Raw genomic sequence first — 23,628 nt, forward strand, 5'->3', positions numbered from 1 at the left:
TTGAAAAATATATAACATGGGTTATTTGACGAACTAAGTATTAAAATGCTGTGAACTGTATTAACTACCATATAATGTAAGAAATTATTAAATTATAAGATTTTTTTTTTTTTTTTTTACAGTTTTTGGCCAGGGCTGGGTTTGAACCTGCCACCTCTGGCATATGTGGCTGGCACCCTACTCCTTAAGCCACAGGCGCCACCCAAATTATAAGATTTTTTAATTTAAATGCAATTATGAAAGATACAATATAAAAACACTAAAATCTCTAAAGCCATGTAAAACCCGAAGGCATTAAAATTTATTAAATGATGCAATAACAACAGAATTCTTTATTTACAATAGCATTATTTAACATCAAATAAGCAAATAGCATCGGCAAAGCAATATTAACTTGCATAAATGTATTTAAAAGTTCTCTGAATATATCTACCTTTGCATAAACTGCTCACACTAGAAATACAAACATCAATGCAGGTGAACAAAGTGATGTTCAGAGTCAACTCCATTTGGAAAATAAATCACAACCTGAAACACCGTAAGCTTTCTCCTGAAGAACCATAGTTAATATATTGCTTAATTTTACCCTTGTATAATCTTTTCATATACACACATCTCAGATGCAACTTCATGAGGAACTGTACAAATAAAACCCACAAATGACAAAGAAAAAAAAAAACGACAGTTAAATGTTTGAAGAAATGTATCATCATCACTGTTCAACAACATAAAGGTGAAGTGATGATGCACTTATTCAAAAATTGTACACAATTCACTATACAAATATAATACATCGGACAGCTATGTAGGAATATACAAGACTTAAAAACAGATCTAAGGCATTATGCTAGATTTTAGCATTTTGAGGTTCTTGCACATAGCTTTTACCTGTAGTAAGAAACTTAAAAGATTTTGTTTTAGTCTATAAAGAAACACCAGGGAGAAAAAAATCTAATTAAAATCGAAGCCACTACAGTAATTTTCTTTTGTGCAGAGAATGCTTTGCTCTTAGGCAGCAAACTACCATACAAACACTAGAAAATTTTAAATTCACACCAACAATTAATGGCTTAAGTTGCATTTCAAAATTGATTGTGTATCTTTGGGTTCTGCAAGTGGATCTGTGCCACCCATTTCATGTGTTAAGCCCATATGAACTCCATTTTTGAACACAGATAAAAATTGCATTATATAAACCGCAAAAACATTGCTTTCAATTATTACAGGCCATAAGAGATACACATGGGAGAGGGGCAGTTTAATCTTCGCGTCAAAATGAATTCATTGTAGTAAAACAGCTCACCTTACTTTTTAAACTTACCACATTACGTGAACACTTAAATGAATTTCACAACCAAGTTAATGTATGTATACTTTTCACATTATGTTTTTCACATTTAGTAATATAAGTAAAACACTGATTATTTGTTCTATTAAAACAAAAACCAAGTACTCAGTCTAACAAATTTATTGTGTACAGCATAAGAAATACTGATGATGAAGGGAACTGATTTGGCTTTTGCTTCTATAGTGATCAATATGATCAGAGGAGATTCCTTCACTTACTTTTCTTCTCCTAATTAGATGTAAAACAAAATCCATTACCTGATCTGAACCACGAGAGAATTTATCATCCCTTTTCCTTCAGAACAGTAATGATGGTGAATTATCAGCATCACAGGTTTGCAGAGATTTGTCTGAACTGGGACTGATAGTTAAACACAGCGGCAGGTGGATGAACAACAAAAGAGACAGTGTTGTTGCGAAGAGGGGCTTAAAACTCAAGACAAAGAAAAAAATCCAGCTTAAACTCTGTTTCTCTTTTGTGCTGTGTGAAGTTAAAGTCATTCTAATTCACATATTTCTAAAAATCAATTTAAGACTGGTCACATTACACTGTGGGCCAGCTGAGCCTCGTCCCACGGAGGAGGTCCTGGAGTTCTGGGCCAACTTCTGCTCATTTCTCCTATCACAGTTGGGTAACCCAATGGTTTGGGGGAGAAAAGTAGAGCCTTTTGAGGGGATATGCGAACTGGTGGCCACCGAGAAGTGCTGTTCCTTGGCCACCTCCCTGTATTGAGATCCCTCTCAAGTGGAAAAAAGTTGCGAATGCAAATTTCCAGAAAGTTTCTTTAGTATGGAGCAACAATTTCAGACTGACTTACCATTTATTTATCTTTGGGCTATATCTCTTTCCATATTTCCACAATCTGTACATATAGAGAGAGATATAAATATAAATAGGGGTAGTCTATACATTTTTCACCCTGCCACAAATAAACAATCAAATTTCAAGGAAAAACTTCTCTGTTCCTAAAAAGCCTGGTTAATGAGATATTACAAAATGCTTTGCTTTTTAGACGTCAAAAAGATATCATTCTGAAATTTAGGTAAGAAAGGTGTATGTATTAGGGGTTGAGAAGAAATAGCTCAAAAAAGGTCATCAGTTTCTTGGTATTGCAATTGTCTGAAACTGACACCAATTAATAAAAGATTATTCCCCTACCAGAGTGGGCAAGAAAACAACCATAAAAGTGGCCTGCTTAGTAACATGTAGTCTTCCCCAGGTTCATTAAGAAAGAATATAAACATATAAAAATCAAGAATTGGTTCCTACAGCAGCTGCGTATCATATAGATTAGATAAATGATTTATGAGCAGAATCACAAGGTTTAGAAAATAAAAAGTCTGAAGTCTACAAATTAGGTCTAATCAAGGCATTGATATCCTTTACAAAACACCTTTAGGAGACACTGCTATGAAGATATCTAATTTTAATACTGAAGTACCTCATTTTTTGAGTCAATTCCACAATATGTATACCTCACAAAAATTATACAATTAAAACACTTAAGTTCTCAACTTAAATTATTGCTTGTTTACATATAAATTGGATCTTATGTACCTTACAAAACTTCGGCTTAATTAGCACTGCTAAAAAACAAAATAAAAAACACATGGCAGAGGTTAAATCTGTCAATTTAAGCACAATAGAATTTTTTCCCCTTTTAGAGGCCAGAGCTGCTGGGAACAGATAAACATGCTTCCAGAGCAGGTGTCCTTAGCTTGAGTGGTATCAGGTCTTAACTTTGCTCTTCTCCTTGCCAGTAAATGCATTTTTCTGAAATTCAACAGTTAGCAATTGCTAAGTGGCTGGCAAAACATTTTAGGAAATAAAGGGCTTACCTGGTTTCTGTAGCTTATATTTAAAAAAAAAAAAAAGAATCAGAGTAGGGAAGATGGGGGAAGGCAAGGAGAGGAAGGGAGGAGTCAAGGTCACAGTGGGGAGAAGAGATGCTAATTCAAGCTGTCTGATAAATCTGAAGGGAACTTAATTGAGAAACGAAAAATATTTCTGCTCGATTTATGATTTAGGTAAACTAGTTTGGTTTTAATAGAAGAGAAAAAAAAAACCTTGTTAACATTAACAGCCCTCTTACAGGCTCCTTTTCGTATGTTCAATAACTGGAAACAATTTCCAATGTGGTCTTTAGAGCTTTCTACATAGATACAACTTTGACCTCATGGACCTTCACTCATTGGGTGTGTCTGCACATACAGCGCTGTCCGTGCTGTCTGCCCTGCTTCCATCCCAAATGCAGGTTTTACCTTAAAATACCTTTAGTTTGATTTTTTTTAAATTCTTTCCCCCCCAGATGAAATCTTAAGTCTTTGTACTAGACTGATAGCAGGGAAAACAAAGCAAGGAACCAGTGTCTGGCACCTGACAGGAACAGAACAAGAGCATGGTTCTCCTTAAATACATACATTTAAATACATTCAATCTGACACGGGTATGAAATTTGCCTGTCGACATTTACTTTGCAGGAGAGATCTAAGTTGCACTAAGGTGAATGCAGTGAACAGACTGAGCGGCTGTCTGGATGTGAGCTTCAGACTGTCGAGGGAAGAGGCAGCCCCTCCTGCAGCGCTGAGTGGACTCCACCCTGGGAGCCAGGCCCAGGCCTGTCTGCTGATTCGGCTCTGGCAGAACCGGCTGGCAGGTCAGTTGGGTCAAAACAAATAGACACAGCTCTCCAGACTGGGTAGTGTCTTGAGCAAGTGAGCCTGGTCAGCTGAAGAAAGAATCAACCTTCAGTGTCAGCAGTATTTCTGCAGGGAAATAGACAAAGTTGTGAGATGCTTGAGTGTGTGATGAACCACCACGAGCTCATCACAAAACAGCAAAACACTTGTTTTAAATAATGCGCACCACAAAGGCTGCATCTGGAGGAGTACGCTTGATGTGGACAAGCAGACGCCCTTCCTCACCAATGTGTCCAAAGGGCTGAGAACAAGCCCAACAGCCTGCAGGCTGCTTCCTGGAGGGCACGGCCTGTACGTGGACCGTCAGACCCTCCTGAGTGAGCTGCTCGCTCACCTGTGACATCCCAGCTCAACTTCAGCTCTCCCACCCCCTGAACAGGAACTACTGAGATGCCACTTGCTTTCTGACAGCATCTAATGCAGAAGGGGCCACCACTTCCCAGACTCGTCTAGTACAATTCACCTCCTCTAAAAGCCCCTCTTTCTTTTTTTTCTTTGAGTCACGTGTAGTTGTGAGATGGGGCAAAGAGTAGAATAAGGAATTTGATCTGTGACCGACTGTGAGCAACAAGTGAGAGAACTCATGACCTTCAAGCCATCCTAAAAATGTCCGTCTTGATTTTTCCCTGTGAGATACTCCAAGGTTCCATAGGTGTGTTCTCCCTGGCTGCAGCAGGCTAAATAAACGTGGGTTTTGGGCGGCGCCTGTGGCTCAGTGAGTAGGGCACCGGCCCCATATGCCGAGGGTGGCGGGTTCAAGCCCAGCCCCGGCCAAGCTGCAACCAAAAAATAGCCGGGCGTTGTGGTGGGCGCCTGTAGTCCCAGCTACTCGGGAGGCTGAGGCAAGAGAATCGCGTAAGCCCAGGAGCTGGAGGTTGCTATGAGCTGTGTGATGCCACGGCACTCTACCAAGGGCCATAAAGGCTACAAAGGGCTACCAAAAAAAAAAAAAAAAAAAAGTGGGTTTTGACTCCAGGGATATTTTGCTGGTTTGGACTCTATGTACTGATGACTTAGAATCACGGTGCAAAAACTACAGCGAGCAACGGTCAGGCGGTGGTGCTTCCTCGGCTGGGGCAAGAATATACCAAGGATTTTCTTTGCCCTCAACCCCCCCCCCTTTTCATTCATTTAGTAATTAATTAAAGAAGTGCCAGGTGCTGGGGACAGAACTACAACAAGACATTCTTGGTCACTGCTAATAGGCAAGGCAGACAATTATACAATGTGATCTGGGTGCTGTGAGCAGAAATCCTGGTTGCTATGGAAATGTAACAATTGCTTCAGGGATTGAAGCAAAATTATTAGTTTAGAAGAATATCTCTGAGTGTACTTCTCAGAGAAGAACATTTCATGTATTTTATGATATAAAGCTGAACGTATATTTCTTCCTAACTTGGGTCACTTTCATAATTTCATATGAAAACACTCCTGGTGCTGATTAAAATGTGAAAAAAAATATAAAAAGCCTCAATTTTCCAGTTAGTTTAGAAAAAGAAATTCTAGTGGGAAGCATTTATACCCCCATTAAATTTATGAGGCTTGGCCAGGCATGGTGGCTCACACCATTAATCCTAGTACTTTGGGAGGCCAAGGCAGTGGATTGTTTGAGCCCAGGAGTTCAAGACCAGTCTGAACAAAAATAAGACCCTGTCTCTATTAAAAATAGAAAGAGCTGAGCATGGTGGCACCTGCCTGTAGTCCCAGGAACTTGGGAGGCTGAGGCAGGAGGATTGCTTGAACGCAGGAGTTTGAGGTTGCTGTGAGCTAGGTTGACACACACTCTACCCACGGTAACACAGCGAGATGTGGTTTCAAAAAAAAAGATTACGAGGCTCAATAACTTTAAGGCAGTATTCTCTAACGTGGACTAACATCAAGGAGCAGCTACTGGCCACAACTGTTTGGTGTGTGAGAAAGCTGAGCTTGGGGCATGTCTGGAGTGACACTGCTGGTCGTGGCTGGGCTACGTCACTTGAGGGAGTAGGGAAGTTATTTAACCTTTCTGTACCTGAACCACTTGGGGCTTTTGTGTGATATAAACAAATGATGTACATAAAGTGTTTGAGCAGTTCCTGGGACATCATGAATGTCCAGTCAATGTTGTCATCACTGTCATCACCATCAACTGAAAGCCAGTCCTAGTTAATGATCTATCTTCATAACTCTTCATAACTTAAATAATATATAGTATTATATATATTTTTTACTATATATGAGTTATGCTGCTGAGCTGTAAACTCAATTTTAAATATGTGTAAATTATAAAGGATTATTATGGTTAAGTCCTTATAAAATGAAGAATCTTTTGGTTAAGTAAGCTAATTGCCCTTCTCTGAACAGGTTTTTTTTTTGGAGACAGGGCCTCAAGCTGTCACCCTGGGTAGAGTGCCGTGGCATCACAGCTCACAGCAACCTCCAACTCCTGGGCTTAACTGATTCTCTTGCCTCAGCCTCCCAATTAGCTGGGACTACAGGCACCGGCCACAATGCCTGGCTAGTTTTTTTTTTTTGGTTGTAGTTGTCATTGTTGTTTGGCAGGCTCAGGCTGGATTCGAACCTGCCAGCTCTGGTGTATGTGGCTGGCACCTGCCTTAGCCACTTGAGCTACAGGCGCCGAAAAACCCGAACCTGAACACGTTTTTTGGAAATCTACAATTGTATATATTATATTACCTCTGCTTAAAGGTGCAATTATAATAATCTCCATTTCAAGATAAATGGAATGCAGTCGACAAGGTATGATAGTGCTTTCTAGCTCAACAAATAGAACCAGATTACCAATGAAAAATGCTTTTAAAAGTTCCTTCAGGTTCGCTGCCTATAGCTCAGTGGCTAGGGTACTAGCCACAAACACGGGAACTGGTGGGTTTGAATCCAGCCCAGGCCTGCCAAACAACAATGACAACTGCAAACAAAAAACAAAAATAGCTAAGCAATGTGGCGGGCGTCTACAATCCCAGCCATTCGGGAGGCTGAGGCAAGAGAATTGCTTAAGCCCAAGAGTTTGAGGTTGCTGTGAGCTGTAAGTCTCTTTTGTTGAGACTCTGTCTCAAAAAAAAAAAAGTTCCTTCATTCCTAACAGCAGCAGAGCATATTATAGGAATACAAAGGATGAAGATGACTGAAGCCCCGTTTGGGCACACATAGCAGTATGGTGACAAGTGGAAAGCACCTTCTAGTTCTGCTCATGAATGAGAAGGGACACACAGTACACATCCTCTGAAGAAAACAAGAGCGTCCACGGCAGACTGCCCTGTGGCCTTAGCCATCAACACGAACAAAGTGCAGACAGATGGGCCAGACTCCAGAGGGGACTGGCAGAGCCAGAGAAAGGAGAGCGGCTCAGTTGGGTGAAAACAGAAGGGGTTCTCGTCATGGGTCCCAACAGCACTTGTGATGGACAGAGAGAGCAGCCTGTATTTATCAAAAGTCGCTGAGATCTGAACGTGAATCTTTCCGTTTTGGGTTTAGAGACACTATCAGGCACCTGGACGTGCACGAAGGTACACACCCTGCTCCTGCTGGCCTTTCCCGGTGCAGTGGGGCCCCTGCCCTCCTGTGACCGTGGCCGCAGGTCCAGCCCTCCCCATCCCTCTGCCTTCGGTTCTTGGTACTACACCACACGTGTCCTGAGGGCGCTTGCTCCACTGGAGCCCTGCCTGGCTGCACACAGTCGGACGCTGACAACACAGAGGCAGAAGCCTGATCTGACTCTGGTGGAGTAAGGGTGGCTGGGGGGATGTGAGCCTGGCCTCCCAAATGCACTTTTGTCCCACAGAGGTTTGATGTACTCAGAGGTCAAGCATCCTGGCACTCTGGGGTTAAAGTGGCTGTCCTCCTAATGTCCCTGCTTCTCTGGGAAGTGCCTCCAGGCTCAAGCCCCTACTACACAGGAACCACCAAGTTAAGTGGGAATTCATTTCCTGTGCAGATTCAGGGGAGGGTAAAACAGGACTGGCATCTGGGAAGACAGTAGGCTCCCAAGGGGGCAGCCAAACCCAATCAGTGGTACATTTCAAGTCTAAACACGTGCTCAATATGATATGTACACATATTCCAGCTTCTGTTCAACCTACTGTATCAACATGTAAACCACTCAAGTGAGTTTTTGCGTGTTTCTGTGTCTGAGCAGCATGCTGTCTGGGCATTACAGACGACACTCACAAACACCGACAGGACAGGACTCCAGCCACACCCAGCGTCTCTGCCATCCTCAACTGCGGGTCTTAACAGCAAGAGAGGCCACGTGGAGAATACTAACACAACATGTTACTAAAATCTGGACTAAATTTATCATAATCAAAGTTTATTCTAAACTTAGATGTTAATATTAACAAAACTAAAAAATTTAACATCAACCCTACATTTTTCCTATTGGGAGAGAACTTTTAGAAAGAAAGCTATCGCATAACCACAAGAGGAACTTTACCTAACAAAATCAAATATTTTGACCTGGTTGTTGGTACTCACATTGACCTGAAATAAATTTACTTTTCAAAAAATAAATAAATAAAATAGAAAGAGAGCCGTCTACTGCTAAGGTCACATCCCTGACCTTCAGAGGCCCACACAGGCTCATCTGCCTATGCACCAAACTGCTCACAGCCCACCGCCCCCCCACGGGATCTGCTGCTAGGCACACATGTCACTTGGGTTCTAAGTACTAATTATTCTATGGCTTCAAGATGTGGTTGAACATGGTAGTATCACTCTCCTTAGAATAAGTATTTAAGGTATAATAAGCAAACAGTACAACTCATGCATAAGATTACCATCTGAACACAATGAAATACAGAAAAATACTTAAGACTCAAGACAGCGAATAATTATTAGTTAATTCTTCATCCTCCTAAAAGTCTAATATTATGATTCAGAAAAAGAAAAAAGAAAGTTTGCCTTAACACGATTAAGTCTTTGCTACTTTATTTTTTTCATCTGTAATAATATCGTCCCAGGGTAAAATTAGTGTTCTTCATTCACATGCTACCACCAGCTCAATTAAAATTAGCTTAAAGCAATAATTATTCACACAAAAGCACCGTATGCCAAATGAAATCAGAAGATGTTTTACAACCATCTTTAATGTACTGGTTGATCAATATAGCTAGGGATATATATTGGCACGTTCCCTTTTCTACCACACACCCATTTCTGTTTCTTACCCGTGACGTGTCTCCCTCCTGCTTAATCATATCCATCCCAGGCAGCTGGTTTGAGAAAAGGTTGCCTCCCCTCAGAGCAGGGTCATTCACCTGGGCAGGAAGACGACGTGCATTCAGCAGGACACAAACAACCATCACCCTCCCGCTCTTCCTCTTTTTAGGACATCTAATAATGGGGAAAAGGAACTATATAATGATGTCTTCATCCCTAAAAAGATTATTCCATGTATACAGGGGCAAGTATAAAGGAATACGAAAATATTCCGAATACACTAGCTGCTTTCAAAATTAAATGTTATTTGCATTCTGTATAGAAATCAAATTCAACAGAGATAATAATTGTAGAAACATCTTCATGCTACATCCTGTTTACTTTTTGTCTGGTTCAAACTAGACCTATGACTCACATTGGGACTTTGAAGTCACCTGAGAGGCTCCTGACATCTTTGCCACTTAGGCAAGGTATTAATTAGCAGGAACAGGTGTGAGTGCCCAAAAACAGTGCTGGATTTTGTAAATTTACTTTGACAAAGCAAACTATTTGCATTTGTACATTTATTTTATAAATTACAAAGTAAATGTACAAATGGTAACAGAGGAATGATTTTGTCACAAGACACGATGTAATTGTTTGGGGCTTCCTAACTACTTCTGATATTCAAAAGGCTTAAAGTTAGCTGGGTGTACTGGCTTACTCCTAATAATCCTAGCACTTTGGGAGGCTGATGTGGGAAGGATTGTTGAGCTCAAGAATTTGAGCCTGAGCAAAAGTGTGACCTCATCTCTACTAAAAATAGAAAAATTATCTGGGCACTACAGTGGTATCTGTAGTACCAGCTACTTAGGAGTCTGGGGCAGGAGATTGCTTGGACCCAGGAGTTTGAGGCTGCTGTGAGCTAGGCTAATGCCATGGCACTCTCACCTGGGCAACAAAGTTTAAGACTCTGTCTCAAAAAAAAAAAAAAAGGTTTAAAGTCCATGCAAAAGTTTTAAAATCATCTGGATTATTAAAAATGCAGCAGGGCCAGGTGCAGTGGCTCACGCCTGTAATCCCAGCATTCTGGGAGGCCGAGGCGGGTGGATTGCTTGAGCTCAGGAGTTTGAGACCAACTTGAGCAAGAACAAGTACCTGCCTCTACTAGAACTAGAAAAAAATTAGCTGGGCGTTGTGGCAGGAACATTTCTGGGCAGGTCAGATCAGGCCCGTGTGGTACTAGACTATCTCAGTGGCCACTCCTCTCTGAGCAAATCATGGTCACCATTAACCCATTTTTGTAGGAAGTTCATTAATCCTATGTTTTTTCCACTGAAAAGACTAAAGTCTATATTTCTTTAATTTTTGTCTTTAACCACCATCAATTCAACAACAGATATACAAGTTATTACCACGGGTACATCGCCTTTTTATTTACTTATTTATTTTTGAGACACGGTCTCACTTTGTTATCCTCGGTAGAGTGCTGTGGCGTCACAGCTCACAATAACCTCAAACTCCTGGGCTCAAGTCATCCTCTTGCCTCAGCCTCCCAAGTAGCTGGGATTACAGGTGCCTGCCACAACACCTGGCTATTTTTAGAGACAGCATCTCGCTCTTGCTCAAGCTGGTCTCCAACTCCAACTCCTGAGTTCAAGCAATCCACCCACCTTGATCTCCCAGAGTGCTAGGATTACGGGTGTAAGCCATTTTAAAATGCAAAGAGCGTTCTTTAAATTTTTTCATGTACCACCTTGACATTTTTATTAATCATCATTTTACAGAATAAAACATTGAGGCATCGTTACATTTGGTACACTTTCACAAAGCCTGTGGCCTACTAACATTAGAATTATACACAGCTCTAATCCACCTTTTCAAATCTTTCACTCTTCCTAGTCTTGCTCTAACTGAAAATTCAAAGCTACCAATGATTGGGTGCTTAAGCCATTTAAGTTTTCTGCCTACATTTTTTCCATATTTGAAATAAGGTTCGGCATCCATGCCACATTTTTACCTTGTGGGAGTCATGGAGAATCAGTAGTAGAATGATTAGTATTTTGGGCCCTTCACAAATAAGATCTTCTATAGATACCATGGTAAGATTATTTTATTTATTTATTTATTTTGAGACAGAGGCTCAAGCTGTTGCCCTGGGTACAGTGCTGTGGCATCACAGCTCACAGCAACCTCCAACTCCTGGGCTCAAGTGAGTCTCCTGCCTCTGCCTCCCAAGTAGCTGGGACCACAGGCGTCCACCACAATGCCCGACTATTTTTTGGTTGCAGCCGTCGTTGTTTGGTGGGCCCGGGCTGGATTTGAACCTATCAGCTCAGTTGTATGTGGCTGGCGTCTTAGCCACTTGAATCCACAGGTGCTGAGCCCCATGGTTAAGATTATTAACCTGAGTCTCTATCCCTGGATCAGCCAGTTTTGAATTCTAGGCTGGCTGATTCACCACCTCAAATGCTTTGAGTGTCTTTGCCACCTAGGGAAGCTAGGTGTACATAGAGACAGTAAAATGACTTCAATGTTATTCAACACAAAATTATTCTTAAAAAAAATCATGACACTCATGTTCCAAAGATTAAAAGAGGGGTTTCTGGCTTATTTGTGCCGGTCTCCCTACACAAGTGAAGTAGCCTTTCAAGCTACCTGGATGGCAGGTGGGTGGCCCTTGTTTTTCAGCTGGTTTTACATTTAGAAAAGTGTCATTTCCTAAACCATAAACCCAAAATAAAGCTATTTAAAGAGCATATTTGCCACTCCCTTTTTAGTGATTCATTTTTGATACTGCTAAATTCCTCACATTAAGAGAAAAATGCAAAAGATGAGAAAGTTAAGAAATATTTTAAAAGATCCTTGAGTGGGTCAGGAGTTCTTTTATATTTATTTTGTCATTAATAAGTATTTTTGTTAACCTCACTTACACAAGTGAAAATAAGGAGAAAAAACACTTCTTAAAATAAATGTGGGAGTTGACAACGGAAGTTAGGTTCACGGAGAGATGCATTTAATGCAGAAATACACAAAAAGCTATGATCAGAAGCCTCGGGTGCTTACCTGCTCGGGACCCATGGAGGACAGCCCTGACGTAGGCACGGAGGTCACTGAGGTCATGCTGATCTGTCCTGTCATCTGGTTCATGTTGCTCATGCCACCCGCGTTGGTCGCCATGGATACGTTGATGTTCATATTGTTACTGTACATGCTGGTGTTTGCTTGCTGCCCGAAGTGTGGTGGGGACTGCTGAGAGAACATGCTGGGACACAACGGAGAGGTGAAGCGTTAGAGCCTGCTGGGGAGTGGAGGCAGGCAGGTTAAGAGCATTGGCTTCTCAGGCATTTAACATTACAGTGAATACATCTGAACTGCGGGAACCCAGAGTGGGGTGACCGGCAGGGAAGGGGTCCCTGGGGCCTGAGACAGCAGGGGAGGCTGTGCTGAGGGAGCTGCGGGAGCCATGGAGCTTCTCCTTTTCAGAACATCCCCAAGATAGTCGAGGTCTATTCCCAGCTTCCGGTCAAGGAGCTTTCTGTCTGTTTTTATCACATGTGCTGATAAAGAGCAGCTTCTAGGTCACTGCCTTCGACAGCAGTTTCTACCATAAATTCATGGGCGTTTCCTCAGAGAGACCTGTTCCTTTTACTTCAAAGGAAAAGGTGTTTTGCTAAACTTTTGTAAATTCTGATGATTAACTGGCTTACTTGGCAGTGTACTTGATACTGCATGCGTGGGCAAAGGAGTTAGAAGACGAATGACAGAAAAGGGACAGCGAGTCTATACAACGCACAGACAGACGGCAGACACACAGCACTGCGGTGCTACCTGTTTCCGCCCATGCTCCCCTGCGCCCATCCGTTCATGTCTGAGGGGGCCTGGTAGGCTGGGGTGGCCTGAGACTGCTGCATCATGGGACTCTGGGTGTGTGCCATTCGGGGCGACATGAGAGGGCTCTGGGGAGTCGTAGCTCCAGTAAAGCCTGGGTCAGGTTGCTGACTTATTCCTTAAAGAGACAAAACAGAAATCCGAAACAGAATGTTAGTTTTAAAGAGACTGAGGGGAAAAAGAGAACATTACAAATTATATGCACAGAGAATTACTTTCAGATACATGATCATATGCTGATTAATTACATGTATTTCAGAGATTCCAAGCTAAGATAAAATGCCTAGAGAAAAAAGTAATCTCCGCAATTTCATTCTCCATGTTAGTTACAGGATGCCTAGGAACCGTATTAACCATCACGGCTAGAGTGAGAGAAAATGGTACTCTTTCCTTAAATCCACTTACTAATCAAGACTGGGTCAAATATGCATATTTCTCTTTAACCTGAAATAGGCAAAGTCATTAAATTTTTATGTATTACTATAATTAGATGGTTTAAATTGGATTAAAGTTCAGCAACACAACCAAAGTTGTTGAATTAAGTCATTCCCTGATGAGATGGATTTTTTGTTTGTTTGTTTTTGAGACAAGTCTCGCTCTGTTGCCCTAAGTAGAGGACAGTGGCATCACTGTAGCTCACAGCAACCTCAAACGCCTGGATTCAAGCCATCCTCCTGCTTCAGCCTCCCAGTAGCTGGGACTGCAGGCACATACCACCACACCCAGCAAATTTTTTCTGTTTTGCTCTTGCTCAGGCTGCTCTCAAACACTTACAGTCAAGTGATTCTCCCACCTCAGCCTCCTAGAGTGTTAGGATTACAAGCGTGAGCCACCATGCCCAAGCTGAGATGGATATATTATTAAAAATTAGTAATTGTACTCATGGTTAGCTTATTTTGTTTTTATATAAAGAGCTTTATGGTACTTTAAAGCTATCCAAGATTAGCTAGAATAAGAAAAAAAATTCCATCTATGCTTCTTGTTCAGTTTTGAGGTAGAACTTTTCTAAATCATCAGAAGCAAATAGGGCGGGCCTGATGGCTCATGCCTGTAATCCCAGCACTTTAGGAGGCCATGGTGATAGGACTGCTTGAGGCCGAGAGTATGAGACCAGCCTAGCCAACAAAGTGAGACTCTTTCTTTTAAAAAAACAAAAACAAAAACTTAGGCATAGGGGAGCATTTCAGCAGTCTACCTACTCAGGAGGCTGAGGTAGGAGGACACCCTGATGCTAGGAGTTAGAGCTATCATTGCACTATTGTAGTCAGCCTGGGTGACAGAGCAAGACCCTGTCTTTAAAACAAACAAAAAAAGGAAATAAAGGAAAGGAGCTGGGGAAACAAGGATGGTGACTTCTCAGGGCATTTCAGGGATGACAATGAGTTAGTTTATTTTTGCCTGGAAGACTTGTAAGATATGCATATTTAATTAAGGCTTAACTGTGAAAGAAAAGTTAAGGAAAAAGGCATATACTATCTTTCTGGTTTTTTTTTTTTTTAAAGAAATAGGAGACTTGGATTTAGGCAACATAAAGACTTAATAGCTATTTATAGATAACTCTGGCAAAGGATATGGAAAGTCATTTTGAATATTGACATGAGCACTTACTTTTATTAATAATTCAACTATTAACTGAACCTGACATGCACACAAATATTAATGTTTATGACATTACACACTTGACATCTCATCTCTTAAAGACTGACATTAAATAACAAGTTGGTATGAAAAAAAACTAACAGGTCTCCCACTGCGGTTTCTGTACAGTACTTTTCTTTTTTTTTGAGACAGTCTCACTATGTCGCCCTCAGTAGAGTGCTGTGGCATCACAGCTCACAGCAACCTCCAACTCTTGGGCTTAAGTGATTCTCTTGCCTCAGTCTCCCCAGTAGCTGGGAGTACAGGTGCCACAACACCTGGTAATTTTTTTGTTGCAGTTGTCATTGTTGTTTAGCTGGTCCGGGCCGGGTTCGAACCTGCCACCCTTGGTGCATGTGGTGCCGGAACCACTGTTCTATGGGTTCCGAGCCTGTACAGTACTTTTCAAGAATTATCTGTTCAGTTAAAGATTCATTATACATCTTGAAGGGCTTTATTTTTCAAAGAATGCTGTAGTATTTAAATTTGTATGCCTTTTAACATTTTGTACCTATTGATCTGTTTGCGTCAGACTCAGAGGCCTTCAAATATAGACAGATACACATGCTCCCATGTTCAGAGACATTGACATAAACAGATATATTCACACCTGCTCTCACACATACAACAGATACACTACACACACACACACACACACACACACACACACACACACACACACACACACACATTGGTCATAAAGTGAGCCCTGCGCCCAGAGAAAAGCTGGTACCTGAGCTGAGAGCCTGGAAGGCACTGTGCTGCACCTGGGGACTCCTGACAGGCCCCAGCTGTCCTCCCAGGTTTCCTACCATTCCCTGGGTAGCCAGATTCATCGGGGAGCCATGCAAAGAGCTGTGAGAGAGGAGCTGTGACCCAGGACTCAGGGACAGCAGGGAGAAAGAACTGGTGAAAGGTGGTGGGTATGTAAGTCCAGTACCGTAGTTTGGAGGAAATGGAAACTGCTGTGCATTTGCCTGGGGCATCCGGGGGTTGTTCATGGTTGCTGGTATACCACTGGGAGCCACCATGCTCGGTGTCATGTTCAGCCCTTGTCCTCTCATCATCAAAGTCCGCTGCTGCACCTGCTGTTGCTGATGCATCTGCCTCTGTCGCAGATGCTGGTTCAGGATTTCCCTCTGTCTCTGGGCCAGCATCTGGGCATTGATAGGTGCCTGGGATCGGAAGCAATGCATGGAGGGAAACATGGAAGGCAGACACAGATTAAAAACCCAAGTGAATACTGTAGAAAGAAAAACAAATGGCACCCTCTTGTGGAGAACTACATGGGAAATAAAATTACTTGGAAAGAATAATTTCAAGTTGAACAACTTGTGATTGAGAATGTGAATGTCTGAGTTCTAAAGAAACAGCGGCAATTACTCTGAAACCCTGCTGAGTCACAGCAGGGACAAAGTCCATGTGAGTGTAAGGACACAATTAACTGAAGGACCTCAAAAGAACATAGTCCTTTCTCTAAGAAGACTGTGACATAAAACTCCAGGATGGCAGCTTAGAGTCTTGTTTCAGAGACATACAAGTCTAAAGAGAGACAAAAATCACTTCAAGAGAGGCTGAACAGAGACAGGAAGAAAAGGAGAGCCGGGCAGAGGGCGATGGGAACACACGGGCAGCAGAGGCACAGGGGGTTTCCTGCCTTGGGTGAAGGCAAGAAACACTGGCACTTGCTGCCTGTATGAGATACAAGGCTGCTTACCGGTCTTAAGAAGACAGCTGATCCTCATTATTTGTGAATTCCTTATTTGTGTTCTGCTCACTAGAATTTACTTGTAACCCCCAAACCAATACCACTGGCCCTATCACAATTCGTGTACATGCACACAGCAGCAAAAAATTTCAGGAGTCCAACATGGACATTTCCAGCTGAAGTTGAACTTATATGTCTACAAGTGTCCTCTTTGTGGTCTATTCTGTGTCAAGACTTTGGCATTTTTTTTTTTTTTTTTGGTTAGTGATTTTACTTTTTAAAATGGTTCTCAAGGAGGTGGCGGGTTTAAGCCTGGCCCTGGCCAAAACTGAAAAAAAAAAAAAAAGAAAAAAGAAACTGGTTCTCAAGCACAGTGCTCAAGGGCAGGATAGAGTTACCAAGTCCAAAAGGCTGTGATGTGCCTTCAGGAGAAAATGGGTGTGTCAGCTAAGTTTCATTCAGGTCTGAGTATGGTGCTATTGACCGTTGAGTTCAATGTTAATGAATCAATAACATTTATATACTAAATAAGATGTCTTTAAACAGAAACACATAAAACTAGGTCATGTTTGATTGATGAAAACGTGAACAGAGGCTCGCAGGAACTTAACCCTGTGTGTCTCCTAGGAGCAATAGTTGAGTCTAGCATTCTCTAATTCAGTGTTCGTGCTCACCTTGTGTAACACAGTTCCCTAGAGTAACAAGCATCCACAGTACCTGGCAATAAAAATGGTAGTGTTGAGAAGAGAATTAAGAAACAGACCTACGAGACAGATAACTGGGTGGCGTAGAGATCCAGTATGTTGGTGGAGATCTTCTGGCCTACTAAGTTACTTTATGCAGGTTATCAAGAGGAACAAATCACAAGAAAAATTAAATACATACAATGAAAGTGGATAGCTGGTCTGTTTCCTTACCTGTGTTGGTACTCCAGGCCTCAGAGTCAAGTTCACATTTGAAACGTTGCTGATTTGATTCATAAGTGGCTGGCGATTCTAAATGCATACACACAGGAATCAATACATTTTAAAAACAGAATACATTTTATTTTAAATCACGCTCTTCCCAACCCACTATCTGCCTGCTGTTGACCTGCCATCCCATCTCACATTCACCTCCCTGGAGGTGGTGGTCCTCCAGCCACCACCCCTGAGTTCCCAGGCACCACTGAAGAACACACCTGCTGTGCTTGGAGGCGATGCTGAAGTTGAAGTCTCAGCTGATTTGGCTGGTTCTGCACGAGGCCTGAGGGCCTGAGGCCAGGTCTGGGCTGCATGCGGAGTGTGGCATAGCTAGGCCGCTGCCCCATGGCATGGAAGTTTGGATCCTGCATGGGAGTATAGCTACCCTGGGCCATTTGTGCCTGAGATGCGTACTGCTGGGGGAAGACAGGGGCCTTCTGCTCCAGCAGCATATTGGGATCCTGACTTGAGAACTGCTCTGGATCCACCGCTTGGCTCTGAAGAGAAAGCCCCAAATAACAAACAAATAAATAAAAACATGAAAAATAGCAGACTCAACAGAAGGCTGTTTTCTTTCTTTTTTTTTGAGATAGAGTCTCATTTGTCGCCCTCAGTAGAGTTCCGTTGCATCATAGCTCACAGCAACCTCAAACTCTTGGGCACAATCGATTTTCTTGCCTTAGCCTCCCGAGTAGCTGAGACTACAGGTGCCTGCCAGAATGCCCAGCTATTTTTTTGTTGTTGTTGCAATTGTCATTGTTGGTTATGTGGCCCAGGCTGGGCTTGACCCTGCAGCCCTTGGCATATGGGGCCGGTACCCTGCCCACTGAGCCACAGGTGCTGCTCGATGTCCTGCTATTTTTAGCAACGGGATCTCACCCTGGAGTAGGCTGGTCTTGAACTTCTAAGCTCAGGCAATCCACCCGCCTCAGACTCCCAGAGTGCTAGGATTACTGGCGTGAGCCACTGCGCTTGGCCTTGTTTCTTTTTACTGTCACATATTTAATGATTTTTATACTGTACTTACTGCACAAAGGCACTTTAAGCTTGGCTCCATTTTTCTTTTCTAAGAAATACCTCTGTTCAACAGGTCCAGTTACACAGGGAAAAATGCAGGGGTCCAGTTTGACTCCCAGAGCAGTGTTTCTTCCAAGAGAGAGAAACGGGGGATGACTCTAGAACACCTCCCACTTACTCTACCCATCAAAGACTGACCTGAACTTAAACAAAATGCAACTACCTCCCAAAAAAATTAAATTGGGACATGTTCTCGCTCTGTCACCCAGGCTGGAGTGCAGTGGTGCTATCGTAGCTCCCTACACACTCAAACTCCTGGGCTTAGGTGAGTCTCTTGCTTCAGCTTGTCAAGTAGGTGGGACGACAGGGGCATGCCACCATTCCCTGCTAAGTTTTTTATTTTTTTGTAGAGATGGAGTCTCGTTATAATGCCCAGGGAGGTTTTAAACTCCCGGCCTCCCAAAGGGCTAGGATCACAGGTATGAGCCACCGCACCTGGCCTACAGTGTTGTTTGTTGACTGATCATTCACACTCATATGAATCATTTCAATAAGACAACATCTCGGTACCTATCTGGGATCAGCAGTGTTGGGATATGAATCACCATCATCCCCACTTTGTATATGGCAAAATGAGATTAAAACGCATGATGTGAACTTTCGTGAGCCTATTCTGCTAGCATGCGGTGGTTTCAATTCAGTTTGTGATTTGGGATCTGAGTGCCTTGCTAGGGTAACACACCGCCTATTGTTTGTTTTCTCTGGCTGCCACAATTTCCCACACCAGGCAACCTGCTTGGGACCCTCTCTGCTGTGCCAGAGGTTTTGCTTTCCTCTTATCTGTAATAAAATCTATCCTTTTCCTTTAAAAAAAAAAAAAAAAAAGAATCTCCGACCCCACCCTCTTATTACCCACTAGACACAGTCCATGCTTTTGTCACTTGGGATTCTTAGGGCTGCCTATCTGCTTGGGCCAGGATGGGGCAGGTGTGAAAATCCAGAACTCCCCAGGGGGCACTTCAGACTCTGGGGCCCTGGATGTCTACGTGTGGAAGGGAAGGTGTACCTGGCTAACTCTCCTGCTTCTGAGCGTAATTGCTATAAACCTAATGGTATATAGGTGGGAAAGACTCAAGCAGCAATAAAATCTCTCAAGTTTTCTTTAAACTAGGATGTCTTAGGCCTTCATCAAAAGTCTACCCATATAGGGCCGGAGCCACTGAGTCCTGGGCTCAGACTAGCACAGCCCCAAAGCCAGCCTTTGAGCACCAGGGGCCCACTGCGGTGATAACTGGAGATGTGGGGACAGAACAAGCAGGGGAAACCATTCCCGCCGAACTAGTGCTCTAACTACATATACAAAACTATCTCACAACTTTAAATATTTGCCAAACTATCTCACAACTAAAATCTAATTAAGTAATTTCCATTTTTAAGGTTAATATATGAGGACAATGCTGATGAATATAAATAAAGTTATATGTATTCTATATTTCCTAATTCTACCTAATAATCATATTTCTATAATTTAGTTTAGCATGACAGTATTATTAGGATGGTGGATTTGATGAGACAGAACAAAAATAACACATACCTTTTAAAAGACTAAAAATAGCAAACAATGACACGACACCAGGATTTTTTTTGCAGTTTTTGGCTGGGGCCAGGTTTGAACCTGCCACCTCCAGTATATGAGGCCGGCACCCTACTCCTTTAAGCTACAGGTGCCACCCACAATGCCAGTTTTGATAAAAATGTTACACGTCACTCAGCAACCCCAAGGATCTCATTTTTAAGTACCACTTAGACAAGCTCAAGAGTAACAACACTTAATGCTAAATTCTATCACAAATGGCAACACACACCCGCCACACAGGAAATATTTAAACTCCATTTTCCTTTCTTGATGTATTTCAGGTTATAGCCTGTAACCTCATGTCTTTTCTTTCCATTGTGCTGTTTTCAATATGAATCGACAAGTCTTTACTCCCACTTCTGTCTGCTGAACTGTGAGAATGGTGACAAGACTAATTTGAACGCTTCAGAGAAGCCTGAATGACTCTGCGTCCCCTCTGTCACAGGTCCAAGCAGTGGAATGGATGCTGGAAGGTACTTTGTGGCAATAAGAAATAAAGATAACTCATGCTGTGTCTTACAGACAGAGACAGTAACAAGAGTGCAATATGGTTTTTCCAGGTCACTCTTTTTTTTTTTTTTTGTAGAGACAAAGTCTCACTTTATCGCCCTTGGTAGAGTGCCGTGGCGTCACACAGCTCACAGCAACCTCCAACTCCTAGGCTTAGGCGATTCTCTTGCCTCAGCCTCCCAAGTAGCTGGGATTACAGGCGCCCGCCACAACACCTGGCTATTTTTTTTTTGTTGTTGTTGTTGCAGTTTGGCCGGGGCTGGGTTTGAACCCACCACCCTCGGCATGTGGGGCCGGCGCCCTACCCGCTGAGCCACAGGCGCCGCCCTCCAGATCACTCTTTAGGTTACACGGCCTCATACAAATTGGCTGCGCAGCCGATTCAGACAGAACATGTCACGAAAGCTACGTTAGGCTGTTTATTATTATACTGCTACCATGTACTTTCTTTGTTAATACTTATTTATCAATAAGACAAATCAAACGATCAAGTACTTCCAAAACAGAAACTTAACGTTCTTAAAATAATCAACTAATTACTGGGAAGAAGAAAACTAAGTGAGCTCACCAAGATTGGTTAACTTTTGCTGTATTTTTATTTATGCTTAAATATCCCCCAAATTAATGTGGGCTAAACCCACAGAAAGGTCAAAATGGTTTAGAGGTAGTTGCAGCTACCTCTGAAATGGTTTCTAACTTATGTGCCAAGTACTCTTTTATTTTTATTTTTGAGACAGGGTCTCACTTTGTCATACTCAGTAAAGTGCAGTGGCATCATAGCTCACAGCAACCTCAAACACTTGGGCTCAAGTGAATCTCTTGCCTCAGCCTCCAGAGTAGCTTGGAGTATAGATGCCTGCCACAATGCCTGGCTATTTTTAGAGACAGCATCTTGCTCTTGCTCAGGCTGGTCTTGAACCCATGAGCTCAGGCAATCCACCCACCTCAGCCTGCCAAAGTGCTAGAATTACAGGTGTGAGCCATCCCGCTAGGCCCTCAAGTAATCTTTTAGCACCAACAGCTGCCCACCCTTATCCCACAGGGTCAGATTAACGTCATGGTCATTCTAGGCGGAGGGGATCTGGGTTCCTGAGCAGCAACACGCTAGTGTGGTTTCTCTATTCTCTGCTCCTTGTGTGTCCTCCCTGTCAGCAAGGGCACCCACTAGGTGGCCTAACCCTGAGCTTCTGGCTTTCTGCTCAATAACCCAAATTTTATAAAGTTCATTCTCAGTGTTTTCCAATTTGGGGCAAGAGTTTACATAAGAGTAACAAGGAGGGGGAAGAAGAAAACAGGGCCAGCCCTGCTACAAGGTGAAACAGTGTTCTGACAGGCAGACCGCAAGGCACCTGCAAGTGAAGGAACGGCTTCTGGGCATACCTGGCTCACCAGCTCGGGGATTCCTAAAGCCCTGTCAATCTCCTCTAGGCCATCAAAGTTCCGCAAGGCTAGATAGAGCTGGTCCAGGAGTGCCCCCTCGTCACTTGGAGACTCGGCTGCAGGATGTGGACACAGCAGGTCATCTGGAGAGCTGCCAAATGGCTGCCTGTAAAGAGACAAACTTTACCTTGGGCCGATGGGTGTTCAGAGAACAGTTTTTTTTTTTTTGCTTTAAAGGCGAAAGTATCAACCATCTCCCAGGGTGTCGCCAATAAACTACTATGCCAGATATACTTTGTACAGTGCCTGATACAGGCCAGACACAAATCCAGAGATTTGAAGTACGACTTTCGTTTCCAGTGCTTTCACTTCATGGCTGTCAAAGCCAAGGCTTGGCAAGGTTAAACTATCCGCTGGAGCTCACAAAGGCAGACACTGCCAAGCTGGGATTTCAGCGCACATCTGTGTGGCCCAGGGACACCTACCCTTCCTGTCCCACAAATCTGTGCTGACCTCTCAAGCACATATGTATTTACTTTGCGCTAAAGGAATGAAAGTACTTTGCTAAACTTTAGTTGGAAACACTAATCGATTTAAGCGTCTCATCTACAGGATACTGGGATGACCTATCTGGGAGAGACCAGATAAGCTTAAAAGAGACCTATAAAGCATAGAGACCTATAAGCATAAAAGCTGCATTAATTTTCTCGAGCTCAGCTGCAGCTAGATTAAACTTGGCTGGGCTGATAGGAAATTTCTTAGTAATGCATAAAAAATTCTTATAGACAACTACTGAAGCTCTCACAAAGTGTATCAGTCAGGCTTCCAGAGATAGGTACATAAGAAAAGTGAATCATGAACACACAAATTATACTTGTTATTGTAAAGGGTAACAGGTGATAAAATCAGAACAGTAAACTCCAGATGCTGTAATATCTAAAAAATGTCTGTAAATGAAAATAATCAACAAATTAGGGGAGCTTTTTAAAAAGAGCTTTTGACATACCTTAATACTGAAAATGATACTTGTACTTAAAAAAAAAAATCTGTTTTGTACTTAGATTTACTACATAATCTTTTGGAGAAAATAGAAGTTTACAGATAAGCAGACTCCTTCTTAAGCAAGTGAGAGTAAACTTATCAAGGGATGAAGTTATCTGCCCCAGTTCAATAGGCCGTGTTTTAGACGGTCTAATGTGCTGTTTTGGCCCAGAACCCTGAAACATGGAAGCACTGAGCACTAAGACCGTTACACACAGTGCATTAATAACAATCGGGACTCTCCATCCACCTTAGTCACTCTGAAAGGAAATCGCCCACATTAGTGTCCCCTGGAGGCCACTCCCCACCTGTGGGCCCCTGAGCCTGAGTTCCCACAGCCTCTGAGGCATCATGGCCCACCCGGCACCAAAGCTCCACAGGTTACTGGGGCCTGCCAAGCCCTGGGGGCGTGTGCTCCTCCCACTGCTGGCCCTGCCGGTGACTGCCTGGCTTGGACCACCCAGGAGGCTTTCTACTCCTTCTAGCTTCTCCTCCACAGTGCACATTCTCCCAGAAATAGCCCCCTCAACTCCAGTGTGACCAGGCCCCTCCACACTGCTCCCTTGGAGAGCAGGAAGGAGAAGCAGATGCAGCGGTGTGGCCCTGGAAAGTTCCAAGAAGAAGAGTTCAGGTCAGCCCACAGCAGATGCTGGCTCTTTACC

At 42.9% G+C, this 23,628-nt stretch overlaps 1 protein-coding gene across 6 annotated transcripts in view; it reads right to left on the bottom strand.

Moving 5' to 3' along the window:
* Positions 1 to 273: 273 nt before the first annotated feature.
* The window catches only part of NCOA2 (nuclear receptor coactivator 2), a 322,367-nt gene continuing 299,012 nt past the window's right edge, over positions 274 to 23,628 (bottom strand). For all 6 annotated transcript variants that reach the window (XM_053558597.1, XM_053558592.1, XM_053558593.1 and 3 more), the window contains 8 exons: positions 21,926 to 22,091; positions 17,601 to 17,879; positions 17,338 to 17,415; positions 15,653 to 15,887; positions 13,015 to 13,192; positions 12,250 to 12,448; positions 9,213 to 9,302; positions 274 to 4,113 (listed from right to left, as the gene is read on the bottom strand). In XM_053558597.1, coding sequence (XP_053414572.1) covers positions 4,102 to 4,113; positions 9,213 to 9,302; positions 12,250 to 12,448; positions 13,015 to 13,192; positions 15,653 to 15,887; positions 17,338 to 17,415; positions 17,601 to 17,879; positions 21,926 to 22,091 — 1,237 coding nt within the window. In that variant the 3' untranslated portion in view covers positions 274 to 4,101. The remainder of the gene's footprint in view (positions 4,114 to 9,212; positions 9,303 to 12,249; positions 12,449 to 13,014; positions 13,193 to 15,652; positions 15,888 to 17,337; positions 17,416 to 17,600; positions 17,880 to 21,925; positions 22,092 to 23,628) is intronic.

This window comes from Nycticebus coucang, chromosome 13, assembly GCF_027406575.1.
Source record: "Nycticebus coucang isolate mNycCou1 chromosome 13, mNycCou1.pri, whole genome shotgun sequence".
NCBI classification, from domain to species: Eukaryota; Metazoa; Chordata; class Mammalia; order Primates; family Lorisidae; genus Nycticebus; species Nycticebus coucang.